General features: G+C 35.4%; 1 protein-coding gene across 4 annotated transcripts in view; it reads right to left on the bottom strand.

Annotated features, from left to right (window-relative positions):
- Window positions 1–16,738, bottom strand: part of si:ch211-126j24.1 (phosphofurin acidic cluster sorting protein 2) — a 124,076-nt gene that overhangs the window by 52,919 nt on the left and 54,419 nt on the right. For all 4 annotated transcript variants that reach the window (XM_056447529.1, XM_056447531.1, XM_056447530.1 and 1 more), the window contains exons 3-7: window positions 12,764–12,853; window positions 11,179–11,304; window positions 8,324–8,486; window positions 2,425–2,516; window positions 235–318 (exon numbers count right to left, since the gene is read on the bottom strand). In XM_056447529.1, the coding sequence (XP_056303504.1) occupies window positions 235–318; window positions 2,425–2,516; window positions 8,324–8,486; window positions 11,179–11,304; window positions 12,764–12,853 (555 nt within the window). The remainder of the gene's footprint in view (window positions 1–234; window positions 319–2,424; window positions 2,517–8,323; window positions 8,487–11,178; window positions 11,305–12,763; window positions 12,854–16,738) is intronic.

Genomic DNA, 16,738 nt, shown 5'->3' with positions numbered 1-16,738 from the left:
TCATACCGCCACGTAGCATTCACTTTAAAGACAAAATGGAGCCAGACGTACCACTGGTAACAAATTTCGTGCTCTTCAGAAATGTAGACGGGGTAACTATCCACAATGAGCTTGTGTTGGTTTATTTATTTATTTTTTTACATCTGAGATTCCCCAGGGTTCGATTCTAGGTCCAATCATTTTCTGTCACGTGCTCAGTTTTTATAACAGCAGAATGAGTCCATTAGTACATACCCGGGTCATCGATGTGGTTCTTATCATTTTCCTTCGAGATTTTTTTGGCTTTCGCTGCACATCGTCATCCTCATCATAAAGGTCCTGAAACAGAATAATATCAGTATTAATAGGATGTTTCATGCTTTTTGTTGTATATAGATCTTCTTAAAAGATACAGGGGTAAATTTAGAAAATATTCTGGGGTTAATGCAAGTCTTAAGGCTGATGTATCCTTCTGCATCAAGCGCACGTGTATGGCCTGGTGCAGCCTTCGTGTGGTCGCACAGCATTCACCGTGGCTGACGCCGATGCTGACGAGGACCTCTGAAAAAATTTAACTGCACGTCACAATGACACGTAGCGCCAGCTCTGTGATTGGTCGGCTTGGTACCGGTGACGAGTGTGGGCGGTGCTGAGAGCTGTGAGCCTGATGGTGCGATTGTTTACAAATGTGGAGTCCCATGAAGGAGCTCCAGATGTTTTGTGTTTACCTTATGATTAAAGCACGTCCGCCGATTCCCGCGTCTGATTGAGTGAGTTTGAGCTACTTGTACATTAATGTAGCATTCAGACAAAACTAAACATCCGCGAAGAAACTCTAGACAGAGGAACATAAAAACCTACTGCCAGCTAGTATTCCAGAAATGTTATTGCAGAGCAACACAAACAGCACACAGAAGTATAAATGCAGGACTACGCGCAAGGTAGGTGCCATGGGTCACACAGATCACTCCGCGCAGAAGTATAAACCAGCCTTTAAAGTGCATCAATTTGCACTAAATGACCTTTTTTTTTGTTTAATGACAAGAAAAATAGTAAGCACACAAAGCAAATGATCTAAAATGGTTATTCCTTTTTTTTATTGAGTAATGGGTGTGTTTTGTTTCTACCAATCAGAATATCCCATTCTCTTTGAAAGCTTTGTTATTAATGAAATTACATATGATATAGAAACTTGACATTTAATGCAAATGCTTATTTAACTTAATTAAATAACTTAATTAGACTTAATTATTTGATGATAATTAAAGCTGAATGTATGATTCTGGAGGCAGAGATAGTCAAAAAAGTTACAGTGGGAGCATCTGCAGTGCAAGGATAAAGAACGATCCTCCACGATTCGGCCTCTTTACTTTCTCTTTACTTTACTCCTTTACTTTGGTGGAGTAAGGAAACGTTGGAAACTCACTCCACTGAAGACATCCATTAGCCTACATGTTTAATTTTCTTTGTTAAGCGCAAAGATTTGCTTCAAAACTATTTCTAAATTCAGTTCTAATTTCCAGCAAAGGAATAAATGAACAATAATAACGTGTGTAGAGTTATATCCAAGCACATGTCCTGTTCTTATGCCCCATATGGTGATGCAGACGTCTCCAAAACCCCACAGGTGGACAAATCTAAACTTGTTTGTTTTATTAAAACAAATATAAATATGCAGATGATAAATAATAATAACATTATACTAATGCAAACTGTCGTGAATAAACTGAAAAAGCCCCCCGAGGTGAAGAAGGCATGGAGGCAGTGGTTTTTATATTGATGTAGAAAATAATATTTTTGTAATTTTTAATCCTTTAATTGTTTTCATCTGTAAAGATATTTGTGTATTTCTGCACATCCTGTGTGTATTGAGAAATGTGTAAGCGTTTGGACCTGCATAGGCGCATAACTAACACGCTCTGCGCTTGACTTAAGAGCAGCTTTTAGTTGGTCAATGGTGCGGCCTATTTCAGGTGCTCAAAATAGCAGTGCGCCAACAATGTGCCTTAACACACCTCCTTTATAGACCAGCACACCCATGAGTCCACAAAGTGGTGCAAATGGCATAGCACAAAACGTGAAAATTAGGGTTGTGCTGGTCTGAAAATAGCAACAAATCGTACCAAACACGTCTTGCCCATTATAGTGTGTATTATAGGATATGATAAATTCATAAATTCAAAACAAACATCTCTCCAAATACACACACAAACACTCTTTTTAGAGATAATTAATTTAGTATGATTTAATAAACTTAAATATTTAGTATGATTTTTCAAAGCAGTCTCAAATAATTTTTTTAAGACAAATAATAATACAAGGTTTATCCTGGTAATGCAAAATGTACCTGACAGATAACAATGACAGTAGATATGAGGGAATCAGAAATGGAAAATACAGTAGAGTTTATCACAACGATGAAGAGATGTTGGAAGAAATCCTGACCTGGCCCTGAACAGCATCATCACTGGCCTCTTGTTCTGATGAATAACTATCATCGTCATCCTCAGAGTAGTTATCCATATCTGGAGAACGGTCTGAAAGAGAGAAAAAGACATATAATGACGAACAGTACTTGACATTTTAATGCAGAAAAGCTTCAGATAAAGAGAAAAATCCAAAGCGCTGTAAGTTTTTACAGTCTTCTAAAGCATAAAAATACCATAATATGCAGATATTTTAGAAACATGCTAAAATCAGTTATGTGTGTTGGGAATATCTATTTTTGTTTTGGTCTTTATGACCAGCCCACTGCCAGTTTACCCAATTGCATTTCAGCACTTTGGGCTGCCAGTTGATGGAAAACAACGAAAAAATAGCCTGATATGATAATAGCATAATATAAAAATAGCATAATACGCTTGCAGATATTTCAGAAACATGCTAAGTGGACACTGAAAAACTATGCTAAAGTCAGTTATTCAGCTTGAAGAATGTGCATTCCATGTCTTTGTTTTGGTCTCTATAACCAGCCCACTGCCAGTTTACCCAATTATTTCTGAGCATTTTGGGTTGCCAGTTGATGGAAAACAGCGTAAAAATACCATAACAGGTTTGCAAATATTTCAGAAACATGCTAAGTGAACACTTGTTTATCTGAAATACAATGCTAAAGTCAGTAATTCAGCTTTAAGAATGCGTGTTGTGTTGGGAATGTCTATCTTTGTTTTGGTCTCTATAACCAGATAACAGCCAGTTTACACAATTATATTTCAGCACTCTGGGTTGCCAGTTGATGGAAAACAGCAAAAAACAGCACAATATGTTTGCAGATATTTCAGAAACATGCTAAGTGGACACTGAAAAACTATGCTAAAGTCAGTTATTCAGCTTGAAGAATGTGCGTTCCATGTCTTTGTTTTGGCCTCTATAACCAGCCCACTGCCAGTTTACCCAATTATTTCTGAGCATTTTGGGTTGCCAGTTGATGGAAAACAGCGTAAAAATACCATAACAGGTTTGCAAATATTTCAGAAACATGCTAAGTGAACACTTGTTTATCTGAAATACAATGCTAAAGTCAGTAATTCAGCTTTAAGAATGCGTGTTGTGTTGGGAATGTCTATCTTTGTTTTGGTCTCTATAACCAGCCAACTGCCAGTTTACACAATTATATTTCAGCACTCTGGGTTGCCAGTTGATGGAAAACAGCAAAAAACAGGACAATATGTTTGCTGATATTTCAGAAACATGCTAAGTGGACACTGAAAAACTATGCTAAAGTCAGTTATTCAGCTTGAAGAATGTGCGTTCCATGTCTTTGTTTTGGCCTCTATAACCAGCCCACTGCCAGTTTACCCAATTATTTCTGAGCATTTTGGGTTGCCAGTTGATGGAAAACAGCGTAAAAATACCATAACAGGTTTGCAAATATTTCAGAAACATGCTAAGTGAACACTTGTTTATCTGAAATACAATGCTAAAGTCAGTAATTCAGCTTTAAGAATGCGTGTTGTGTTGGGAATGTCTATCTTTGTTTTGGTCTCTATAACCAGCCAACTGCCAGTTTACACAATTATATTTCAGCACTCTGGGTTGCCAGTTGATGGAAAACAGCATAAAACAGCACAATATGTTTGCAGATATTTCAGAAACATGCTAAGTGGACACTGAAAAACTATGCTAAAGTCAGTTATTCAGCTTGAAGAATGTGCATTCCATGTCTTTGTTTTGGTCTCTATAACCAGCCCACTGCCAGTTTACCCAATTATTTCTGAGCATTTTGGGTTGCCAGTTGATGGAAAACAGCGTAAAAATACCATAACAGGTTTGCAAATATTTCAGAAACATGCTAAGTGAACACTTGTTTATCTGAAATACAACGCTAAAGTCAGTTATTCAGCTTTAAGAATGCGTGTTGTGTTGGGAATGTCTATCTTTGTTTTGGTCTCTATAACCAGATAACAGCCAGTTTACACAATTATATTTCAGCACTCTGGGTTGCCAGTTGATGGAAAACAGCATAAAACAGCACAATATGTTTGCAGATATTTCAGAAACATTGTAAGTGGACACTGAAAAACTATGCTAAAGTCAGTTATTCAGCTTTAAGAATGCGTGTTGTGTTGGGAATGTCTATCTTTGTTTTGGTCTCTATAACCAGATAACAGCCAGTTTACACAATTATATTTCAGCACTCTGGGTTACCAGTTGATAGAAAACAGCATAGAACAGGACAATATGTTTGCAGATATTTCAGAAACATTGTAAGTGGACACTGAAAAACTATGCTAAAGTCAGTTATTCAGCTTGGAGAATGTGCGTTCCATGTCTTTTTTTTGGTCTCTATAACCAGCCCACTGCCAGTTTACACAATTATATTTCACTAATATATCACTTACGGAACATTGCCCGCATCCATGCTTTTCTCTCAACACCAGATGCTGAAAGGCTTGTCCATGCTTTTATTACATCTCGTTTAGATTTTTGTAACTCTTAATTTGGGGGTCTGCCAGATTTTAAAATATGTTCAAAACTCAGCTGCACGTGTGTTAACTCACAGGTCATCTCAGTCTCACATTACCCCTGTACTCCAACAGTTACATTGGTTGCCTGTTAAGTCACGCATCGATTTTAAAACCTTGATTTTAACTTATAAAGCTGTCATGGTTCTGCTCCTGATTATATATGTGATCTGATATCTACATCCTCTTCCTCTCGTAACCTATGTTCCGCTTTGAGGCTCACCTTGTTTCAGCCTCGTTGCATGGAGGTAGCACCATGGGAGGTAGGGCATTCTCCTACCATGCACCTAAATTGTGGAATACTCTTTCCACAAACATCAAGAATGCCAGTTCCCTGGACTGTTTTAAGAAACTTCGGTAACACTTCATAATAACTACACACTATAAACCATTTATTAAGCATTAGCATCTAGTGAATTCATTATCTGTTAAGCATTACCTCTACGTTAACAAACGTTAGTAAGCAGTTCATAACTGCAATTACAAATGATGTATTCTTGACTCAATATAAATGTGCTTAATAATTAAACGCTGTATTCTTGACTCAATATAAATGTGCTTAATAATTAAATGCTGTATTCTTAACTCAATATAAATGTGCTTAATAATCAAACGCTGTATTCTTGACTCAATATAAATGTGCTTCATAATTGTACTTTCATATTTTGTGACTGATTGATTTTCATGATAAACTGCATTATTTACAAACCATTTGTATTTAAGAGTAGTTGGTGGTTTTTAAGATCATTCAGAATGAGTTAGTAAATCATTATTTAACTATTGAAATCAACGTTAATATATCTTATTATTCAGGCATATATTAATAGCTTATTTGTATTTTAATAAATGCTTTATTAATTCAACTTCATGCAGTTTTGTGACCTAAAGTGAGGACTATTTATGCTTTATAAATCCCTTATAAATGGCAATTAAATTAGTATCAAATGAACAATAATCTTTGCAATCCTATCTAAAAAAATTACTGTGAAGTTTAAACATTGCTGAATAACAGGAGTGTCAAAATATAACATAAAACAAAAAACAACTATAATAATTGAACAACATATTATGATACTACATTTCAATGTTATTTAGAGATGTTTAAATGTTTAAACGTTCAGATTGCAAATATTTTTTTAATACAGTTTCATTTGTGTATATTAAAATGAATAGAAATGAATTAAGTCATTTATTTTCGTTTTTTTTGTTGTTTAGAATATAACTGAGCCTTTATTTGTCATTTATAATGGATTTATAAAGCATAAATAGTCCTCACTTTAGATCAGGTCACAAAACTGGGTGAAGTTGAGTTAATAAAGCATTTATTAACATACAAATTAGCTATTAGTACATGCCTGAATAATAAGAGTCATACATGTAATTTTAATAGTTTATTAATTATTTATTTACATATTCTGAATGATCTTTAAAAAACACCAACTATGCTTAAATAACTGGTTTGTAAATAATGCAATACTCAATTTAGTAATGAAAAATGAATCCTTAACAAAGTATGAAAACACAATTATTAAGCACATTTTAAATGTGGTTATAAGTCAAGAATACAGCATTTGTATTTATAAACTGCTTACTAACGTCAATTAATGTAGAGTTCATGCTTAACAGAAAATAAATTCACTATTTGCTAATGCTTAATAAATGGTTCATAGTGTGTAGTGTAGTTTTAAAGTGATACTGAAACTTCTTAAAACTCACCTTTATGTATTGCTCATAATTTATGAGACTTTCTTTTTTAATCTGTATTTTGTATTTCAGGTTTTATTGTATTCTGATGCTTTTATTAGCGCTTTGAGTCTGAGAAAAGCGCACTATAATACAATTTATTATTATTATTATTATTATTATTATTAATAATATTTTAGCACTCCGGGTGGCCAGTTGATGGAAAACAGCGTAAAAAAGCATAATATGTTTGCAGATATTAAAGAAACATGCTAAGTGAACACTAAAAAGCAATGCTAAGGTCAGTTATTCTTCTTTAAGAATGTGTGTTGGGAATGCCTGTCTTTGTTTTGGTCTCTACAACCAGCCCACTGCCAGTTTACCCAATTATATTTCAGCACTACGGGTTGCCAGTTGATGGAAAAAAGCATATTTCATTTCAGTTATGGAGGCTGCATCAATGTATGTAGGCACAGCTGAAAATGTGACCTTTGGAGAACAGTAGCAGCCTCCAAAATCGCAGAGTTATAAAAATCAACATTAAGTGGTTTTCATTTTGCTAAAAACATACATTTTACCAGATCAAACATTAGTTGAGCAGCTTACATTGCAAGGCTCCATATTTGTTGTCAATCTGGCAACCTGAGTTTGCATCAAGTTGTCGTCGAAGTCAAAAATCCCTCTTCAGTTTGAGCTGCTTCCCTTTTAACGTATTAGTTACTCTCTCTTTGTGCTTTGATATGGCGGATGGAAAGATGTCTGGTGCGAGAGTGTGTTTCCGGGGGATTTTTCATCTTTATTGAAGCTTAATGCACTCAGACTGCCCATTAGCATTGTGTAGTCATTATAATGACTGTACATAAACAACAGCCGTCACTGAGGGAATACTGTAACTGGATATATGAGGTGGTTTGGTGAAGTGGTTAAAATTCGACATGCTAAGTTGTGTTCCTTCGCATTAACAGCCTATCCCATTACTATAACTCATCCCCACCACTTCTAGAGTATCTTTATTTTCGAGAAAACGGTGCTCTAGGCTAGTGTTTAACAGCAGACGGCGTTCTAGACTAGAGGTAACAGCAGACAGCGTTCTAGGCTAGAGTTTAACAGCAGACGGCGTTCTAGACTAGTGTTTAACAGCAGACGGCGCTCTAGGCTAGGGTTTAACAGCAGACGGCGCTCTAGGCTAGTGTTTAACAGCAGACTGCGCTCTAGGCTAGTGTTTAACAGCAGACGGCGCTCTAGGCTGGTGTTTATCAGCAGATGGTGCTCTAGGCTAGTGTTTAACAGCAGACAGCGCTCTAGGTTAGGGTTTAACAGCAGATGGTGCTCTAGCCTAGGGTTTAACAGCAGACGGCGCTCTAGGCTAGGGTTTAACAGCAGACTGCGCTCTAGGCTATTGTTTAACCACAGGCGGCGCTCTAGACTAGTTTTTAACAGCAAACGGCACTCGTTTTTGCAATGCTGTTTTACTATACCATGTGAGCTACCGAGCAAACTGACTCAGAAAAGTTGTCCATTTGAATAGTAATATTGTGAAGATGCTGTACCTATTGGGAGAGTGCAGAATTTTGGTGTCCACTGTGACTTCTAATGACATGTGTTCATGTGTTTTGGTGTGCATCAGCTTCTGAATTGTATGAATATTTGTTTATTAATGTAATTAATTACACAGAATGAGCGTTAGTGTGATTGACCTGATGTTTTGGCCTTGGTCTCAGGCTGTCCGCTGCCGTCCTCCGGGTCGATTGGTTGACTGGACAGTGAATAAACACTGAGCTCTGCTGCTCGTACCGGTGCCTCCTTCACATTACTGTGCAGACCCAAAATCTGCCCTCCGTCTGTAGGATGCTGCATCACCTTCAGCACAAAACACACACAGATAAATCATACACGGGCTTCTTTTTTTAAATTATGACTGCGCAGCCTGTCATATAAATATGAAAACAAATATAAAAATAAGTACATATAAATATATATTTTTTTATCACAATTAGAATACATCAAAACTAATTTTTAATATACACTCACCGGCCACTTTATTAGGTACATTTGTCCAACTGCTCATTAGCGCAAATATCTAATCAGCCAATCACATGGCAGCAACTCAGTGGCATGGTCAAGACATGGTCAAGACGATCTGCTGCAGTTCAAACCGAGCATCAGAATGGGGAAGAAAGGTGATTTGAGTGACTTTGAACGTGGCATGGTTGTTGGTGCAAGACGGGCTGGTCTGAGTATTTCAGAAACTGCTCATCTACTGGGATTTTCATGCACAACCATCTCTAGGGTTTACAAAGGATGGTCCGAATAAGAGAAAATATCTAGTGAGCGGCAGTTCTGTGGGTGCAAATGCCTTGTTGATGCCAGAGGTCAGAGGAGAATGGCCAGACTGGTTCCAGCTGATAAAAAAGGCAAAAGTAACTCAAATAATCACTCGTTACAACCGAGGTATGCAGAAGAGGATCTCTGAATGCACAACATGTTCAACCTTGAGGCAGATGAGCTACAGCAGCAGAAGACCACACCGGGTGCCATTCCTGTCAGCTAAGAACAGGAAACTGAGACTACAATTCACAGACTCACCAAAATTGGACAATAGAAGATTGGAAAAACGTTGCCTGGGCTGATGAGTCTCAATTTCTGCTGCGACATTCGGATGGTAGGGTCAGAATTTGGCTTCAACAACATAAAAGCATGGATCCATCCTGCCTTGTATCAACAGTTCAGGCTGGTGGTGGGTGTAATGGTGTGGGGGATATTTTCTTGGCACACTTTGGGCCCATTAGTACCAATTGAGCATCGTGTCAACGCCATAGCCTAGCTGAGTATTGTTGCTGACCATGTCCATCCCTTTATGACCACAGTGTGGCCATCTTTTGCTGGCTACTTCCAGCAGGATAACGCGCCATGTCATAAAGCATGAATCATCTCAGACTGGTTTCTTAAACATGACAATGAGTTCACTGTACTTAAATGGCCTCCACAGTCACCAGATCTCAATAAATAGAGCACCTTTGGGATGTGATGGAACATGAGATTCACATCGTGGATGTGCAGCCGACAAATCTGCAGCAACTGCGTGATACTATCATGTCAATATGGACCAAAATCTCTAAGGAATATTTCCAGTACTTTGTTGAATCTTTGCCACGAAGGATTAAGGCAGTTCTGAAGGCAAAATGTGGTCCAACCCGGTACTAGTAAGGTGTACCTAATAAAGTGGCTGTTGAGTGTATATTAATATTTATAATCACAATAAGAATAAATAAAAATAATGTTTAATATATATTAATATATATTATAAAAAGGCAGCATGGTGGTGCAGTGGGTAGCACAATCGCCTCATAGCAAAAAGTTTGCTGGTTCAAGTCCCGGCTGGGTCAGTTGGCATTTCTGTGTGGGGTTTGCATGTTCTCCTCGTGTTCGCGTGGGTTTCCCTTGAGTGCTCCGTTTTCCCCATAAGTCCAAAAACATGCTCTATAGGTGAATTGGGTGAGCCAAATTGTCGGGACTGTATGTGTGTGAATGAGAGTGTATGGATGTTTCCCAGCAATGGACTGCAGCTGGAAGGGCATCCGCTGCATTAAAAATATTCTGAATAAGTTGGCGGTTCATTCCGCAGTGGCGCCTCCAGAATAATAAAGGGACTAAGCCGAAAAGAAAATAAATGAATGAATATTTAAAATGTCCCAATTAGAATACATAAAAATAAATGTCCTCTCAAAGTCACAACAAAAGATTAAAAAAACAATTCAATAGAACTTACTCATCTAAATAAACAATCATGATTACAGTTAATAGTTTTACTAATTAATAATTAAAAAATACACATTTAAGATTTGAAAACCACTACAAGTGCACATCCAATACGATAAGCAGCTGATTTAACATATAATAAATATCCAGCACTACAGTCAAACCTATGGATCCTTTTCTCAAGACGCCTCAGCGCTCATCATCTTCTTAAATCCTTGAAAGTTTGTAATATTTATATTTAAAAAAAGAAAACGTATGAACATTTCTATGTATTTATGTATGTATTATATCATCTTTGCATCAAATTCCAAAAAGCGAATGAGCTCTTGTGTGAGGTGTGTGTAATGCAGCGTCTATGGGCGCAGGACAGTATATCTGACATTATTCTCTCTTCTGGCTGCCGTTATCAGTCTCACACTATTGTTTTCCTCTTCTGAAAGTCTTGATAACACCATCTTGGAGTTTTTCTTTTATTATTTCAGCAAATATGACTGTAAAGATACTGATATAATGATTTATTGTACCCTAACATTCACTGTGCTCCGAGTTAACCAACTATGACGTATTCTGCTGCAGAGAAAACACACAAATATGAAAAGAGGAAAATAAATATCAGCAATAACTTTAAAAACAATAACCAATCCATCCCGACAGGCACATCAATGCATCCATGACGTGTGGCAGAGCAAATATTGACATATATTGACCTCATATGAAGCCAAGGTCATAGGTTAAATTAAAGAGGTCACCGCCTGTCCGAATGAAACATGTGAGTGTGTGTGTGCTTTCATACCTCAGCCATATTAATAACCCCTACGGCGAGCGTCTTGTAGCCCAGAATAGTCCTGTTTTTGTAGCGTTTCCTGCGCTGAAGCATGATCTGCAGCCGGTTGGCGTCTCGCTTCAGGAAGTGTGGATACTGCAGACAGGAAGTGGAAGAGGAGAGAGTGTTTTAAGAGTCCATTTGTTGCTGGAGATTTCATCATTTTCATAATCACTCTTGTTTATTTGAGGAAATCTCACGAGTTCCTGTCAGAGTTTTTGGAGGAAGAGTTCTTGGAAGTACAGGGTTTATAGGGTTGAAGTCAGGATTATTTGCCCTATTTTCTTTTGTCAAATATTTTCCAAATGATGTTTAACAGATTCAGGAATTTTTAACAGTATTTTTCATCATATTTTTTCTTCTGGAGAAAATCTTATTTGTTTTATTTTGACTAGAATAAAAGCAGTTTTTAATTGTTTTAAAGCCATTTTAAGGTCAATATTATTAGCCCCTTTAAGCAATATTTGTTTTAGATTGTCTACCTATTAAGGGGGGCACGAGGATTTGAGGCGTACACTCTCAAATTATGATGACGATTTTTATATGTTCACTTGAGGGAATCTAATTTACATTAGTTCCACAGCTAACTAGCAGGCACCTGTAGAGTTAATGCATTCGAGTAAAATATATACAAATAAAATGGACTGGGTGCTTTTTTGAATGAATGACGGTGAATGAAAGTCAAACCGGTGAGCCGTGCTCTTCAGAATTAAATCAGCAGGATGCCCTTCTGCATCTACAAATTGACCTTACTTTGAAGACACTACTAACTACGTTTACATGGACATCAGTAAAGTCTGGTACACACCGGGACGCTTTTCGTTTGCGTTTATCATCAGCGTTTTACGAGACGTTTTTCCGGATTCAAACCCAAGCGACTTTCACTGGCGTCGAGCAGAAGAGTATGCAAAATCACTCCTTGACGTTAGATGGCGCTACACAACTTTAAGCTTCCATAAAACTTTAACCATAAAAGGATTTATGGTTAATCATGTCAGGAACCCAACCACGGATTAGCATGTTGTCCTCACATAAACAGGCTCCTCCCACTGAATCAGGTAAGCTATATATTTATGCTTCAATGTAATTAATGCTATGCACTTTAAACACAGCAAGTAATATGTGATTGACGTTTGCACATGCATTATAACTTTGGCGAGTGAACTGGACAAACTTGTGGGGGTTTGTCTTTTTTTGCTGTTGGCACTCTGTGCTGATTTTAAGTCTTAATTTGGCCACAGCTTTCTCTGCGTTTCAGCAAATAGGATGATTTTGATACATATTTTGGGAAAATACTTGAAATACTTCAAAAACTCAACAATACAACCTGAGCAAATTGACTACCCTTTGGTTATGTTTGGGGCTGTTCTTGCCCCATTGACTTCTATTATAATAAAAATTTTTGATTGCAAAGCTATGAAAGCATATAATCATGCATTCCTGACTGTTGCTGGTTTTCCCTGTCGGGAAGAGGTAAATTGTGTAATTTTTATTTTTGATCATTTGTTGCAGTGCAAAAAAAAAGCTATGGAGTATATTGTATGTGTGTGCGCACCTGCAACGAGAAGGAAAGCTCCAGGTCTGTCTCCATCAATCCGCTTGGGGGAAGCATGTACTCGTTGGACCTCAGGATGCGTTTTGAGCCCTGAAAACCAGAGAAACAGAGGTGGAAATAAGACTGGAAATAAACATTCTGACATAGATGTGAAGACTGTAGTATAGTTTAGTATAGTACGGTATAGTAAAGTATAGTATAGTAAAGTACAGTATAGTTTATTAAATTATAGTGTAGTATAGTCTATTGAAGAATGGTATAGTAAATAATTGTAGAGTATATTAAATTGTATTTAAGTACAGTATAGTTTAATATGATACAGTTTATTAATGTATAGTATATAAAATTATAGTACAGTATAGTAAAGTACAGTATAAAAAGTACCAAACAGTATAGTATGATATAATTTAATATCGTATAGTATAGTATCATATAGTATCGTTTAGTATAGTGTAGTATAGTATCATATTGTATAATATTGTGTCGTATAGTATAATATAGTACAGTATAGTACAGTACAGTATAGTATCGTATCTTATAGTATCATTTTATATAGTATCGTATAGGATTGTATAGCATTGTATCATATAGTATAGTATAATATTGTTTAGTATAGTAAAATATATTATAGTATCGTAGTATAGTTTAATATTGATAGTATCATATGGTATGGTATCATATAGTAACGTATTATATAGTACAGTACCGTATCGTAGAGTATCGTATCTTATAGTATTGTATCATATAGTATCGTATAATAAAGTATAGTTTAGTACTGTATAGTATCGTATCATATAGTACAGTATGGTTATGTATTGTACAGTATAGTAAAATATAGTATAATATAGTATCATATCACATTGTATTGTATAGTATCGCATCATATAGTATCGTATGATATCGTATCATTTAGTATTGTATAGTATAGTTTAGTATAGTAGGTAACATGAAAATGACTATTGTTGGATGCAGAATGTCCCAATTCCATTCATATTCACATTCATACTATATAGAGCACACTTTTCTAAAGGTTGTGTAATAAATTCAGTATACTATATACAGAGATGTATAAAGTACTAGAGAGCCAGACTTAAGTAAAAGTACAAGTGCTCTATCAAAAAGTGACTTGAGTAGAAGCTGAAGTGCTCTTTAAGCACCATTATTAAGTGGAAGTACTAAAGTATTTAACATTTTTTGTACTTAAGTATTGCAAGTAGTTTATTTCAAAATTTACTACTCGAGTACTGAGAGCAAAAGTACATGTATTGTGTAATGTAGTTATTAAAGAAATCAGTCAAAAGACATCATATTGTTTTGTTTATTTTAAATATCTTTTTTGGGACACGTGATTAAGAAGAGTGAAAAGAAACACGGCTTACGATACTGTTTTTCCCTCGTGCTTGAATCACAGATCTGACAGATTATAATAGCTTTAACACACCTTTCAAAGTTGTATGTCACAAAAACACTCCGTAATCCACTCAAAATGCAATTGAAACCCATTTTTGGATCGTAAATTACCGGTTGTAAACGCTGTAAACAGAAGTTATAAACATTCTACCAGAAGACGTTGGTCACTATGGCGCCCTCCATGCAGTAGCCAAGAAAAAGGTCTATAATTTAACGAGTAGTGGTGTGAATCTATACTGGTCTCATGGTTTGGTTCAGTTACGATTATCATGCCATCGATTCGGCATGACGATGCTTTTCATACATAATTAGATTTTTTTCTTCACAACACAAGAATTTTTTTTATTAAAATCTATAAATATATTAATAATTATATATTATTTGTAATACAATTTTGTTCTTTAATACAGCAGTAAGATATATGAACTGTACCCTTAATTTGACCTGCTCAAAGAAAACACTGTTTCTGAATGTATGAAACAAAACTCCAATACATGCACAGAAGACAGCATGAGCATTTAAAGCAAATAAACAAATATTATCCCGCTTGCTTTCTGAGCGCTGACAGGTGAGGTCTTACACCGCTATGATTGTTTATTGCCCTCACCTGCTGAACAGAAAGGGCTGCGATCGGCTTTAGAAATGAAAGCGATGTTCACCGAAGGCGGGAAGAACAGACGCGGTTACAGTCTGTATGCGCATAATACGCTGTTATCACAGGTAGTCCATAATAGACACAGTGGAGAAAACTCGCACCTCAGGCACGCTCGTGTCAGGATCCACAAGTATCGCTTTATTTTTTTTAAATATGTACTAAAGTAAAAGTGAAAGTAGGAGAAAAAACAATACTCCAGTAGAGTACAGATCCAGCCTTTTAGTACTTAAGCACAGTAGTAAAGTAGTTCTACTTTGTTACTATAAATCTTTGACAGTATAGTATAGTATAGTATAGTATAGTATAGTATAGTATAGTATAGTATAGTATAGTATAGTACATTATAGTACAGTACAGTATAGTATAGTATAGTATAGTATAGTATAGTGTAGTATATTAATGTATAGTATAGTATAGAAATGTAAAATAGCATATATTGTATAGTAAAGTACAGCATAGTTCAGTACCAAATAGTATAGTATAATATATTATAGCATGTTACAGTATAGTATAGTATAGTATAGTATAGTATAGTACAGTATAATATAGTAAAAGAGCATGTAGTAAAGTACAGCAAAGTACAGTACCAAATAATATAGTATAGTATAGTATAGTATAGTATAGTATAGTATAGTATAGTATAGTATAGTATAGTATAGTATAGTATAGTATAGTTTAGTGTAGTATAGTATAGCATAGTACAGTACAGTAAAGCAAAGTGTGGTATAATACAGTAAAGAAATGCAAAGTAGAGTATAGTATAGTATAGTATAGTATAGTATAGTATAGTATAGTATAGTATAATACAATAGCATATAGTATAGTAAAGTACAGCAAAGTACAGTACCAAATACTATAGCATAGTATAATATAGTATAGCATTGTACAGTACAGTACAGTAAAGAACAGCTAAGTATAGTATAGTAGCTTATAGTATAGTAAAGTAATTTAGTAATAGCAAAGTACAGTGCCAAATAGTATAGTATAGTATAGTATAGTATAGTATAGTATAGTATAGTATAGTATAGTATAGTATAGTATGGCATAGTTCAGTAGAGTAAAGCAAAGTATATTATAGTATAGTATGGTATAGTATAGTGGAGAAAAAGCTAAGTATAGTATAGTGTGGTATAGCATAGCATAGCATTGTTCAGTACAATGCATTAAAGAAAAACAAAGTATAGTATAGTATAGTATAGTATAGTATAGTTTAGTGTAGTATAGTATAGCATAGTACAGTACAGTAAAGCAAAGTGTGGTATAATACAGTAAAGAAATGCAAAGTAGAGTATAGTATAGTATAGTATAGTATAGTATAGTATAGTATAGTATAGTATAATACAATAGCATATAGTATAGTAAAGTACAGCAAAGTACAGTACCAAATACTATAGCATAGTATAATATAGTATAGCATTGTACAGTACAGTACAGTAAAGAACAGCTAAGTATAGTATAGTAGCTTATAGTATAGTAAAGTAATTTAGTAATAGCAAAGTACAGTGCCAAATAGTATAGTATAGTATAGTATAGTATAGTATAGTATAGTATAGTATAGTATAGTATAGTATAGTATAGTATAGTATAGTATGGCATAGTTCAGTAGAGTAAAGCAAAGTATATTATAGTATAGTATGGTATAGTATAGTGGAGAAAAAGCTAAGTATAGTATAGTGTGGTATAGCATAGCATAGCATTGTTCAGTACAATGCATTAAAGAAAAACAAAGTATAGTATAGTATAGTATAGTATAGTATAGTATAGTATAGTATAGTATAGTATAGTATAGTATAGTATAGTATAGTATAGTATAGAATGGTAATGTGGCCACATATAAGTGAAACCGTTCTCACTAATGAGATAGCTATAATTCGATCAGAGAAAACACAGGAAGTGTCCAGCTGTAAACA

Source organism: Danio aesculapii, chromosome 22, assembly GCF_903798145.1.
Source record: "Danio aesculapii chromosome 22, fDanAes4.1, whole genome shotgun sequence".
Taxonomy (NCBI): domain Eukaryota; kingdom Metazoa; phylum Chordata; class Actinopteri; order Cypriniformes; family Danionidae; genus Danio; species Danio aesculapii.
The sequence above is the reverse complement of the archived record's forward strand: the minus strand, read 5'-3'. Positions and strand labels throughout refer to the sequence as shown.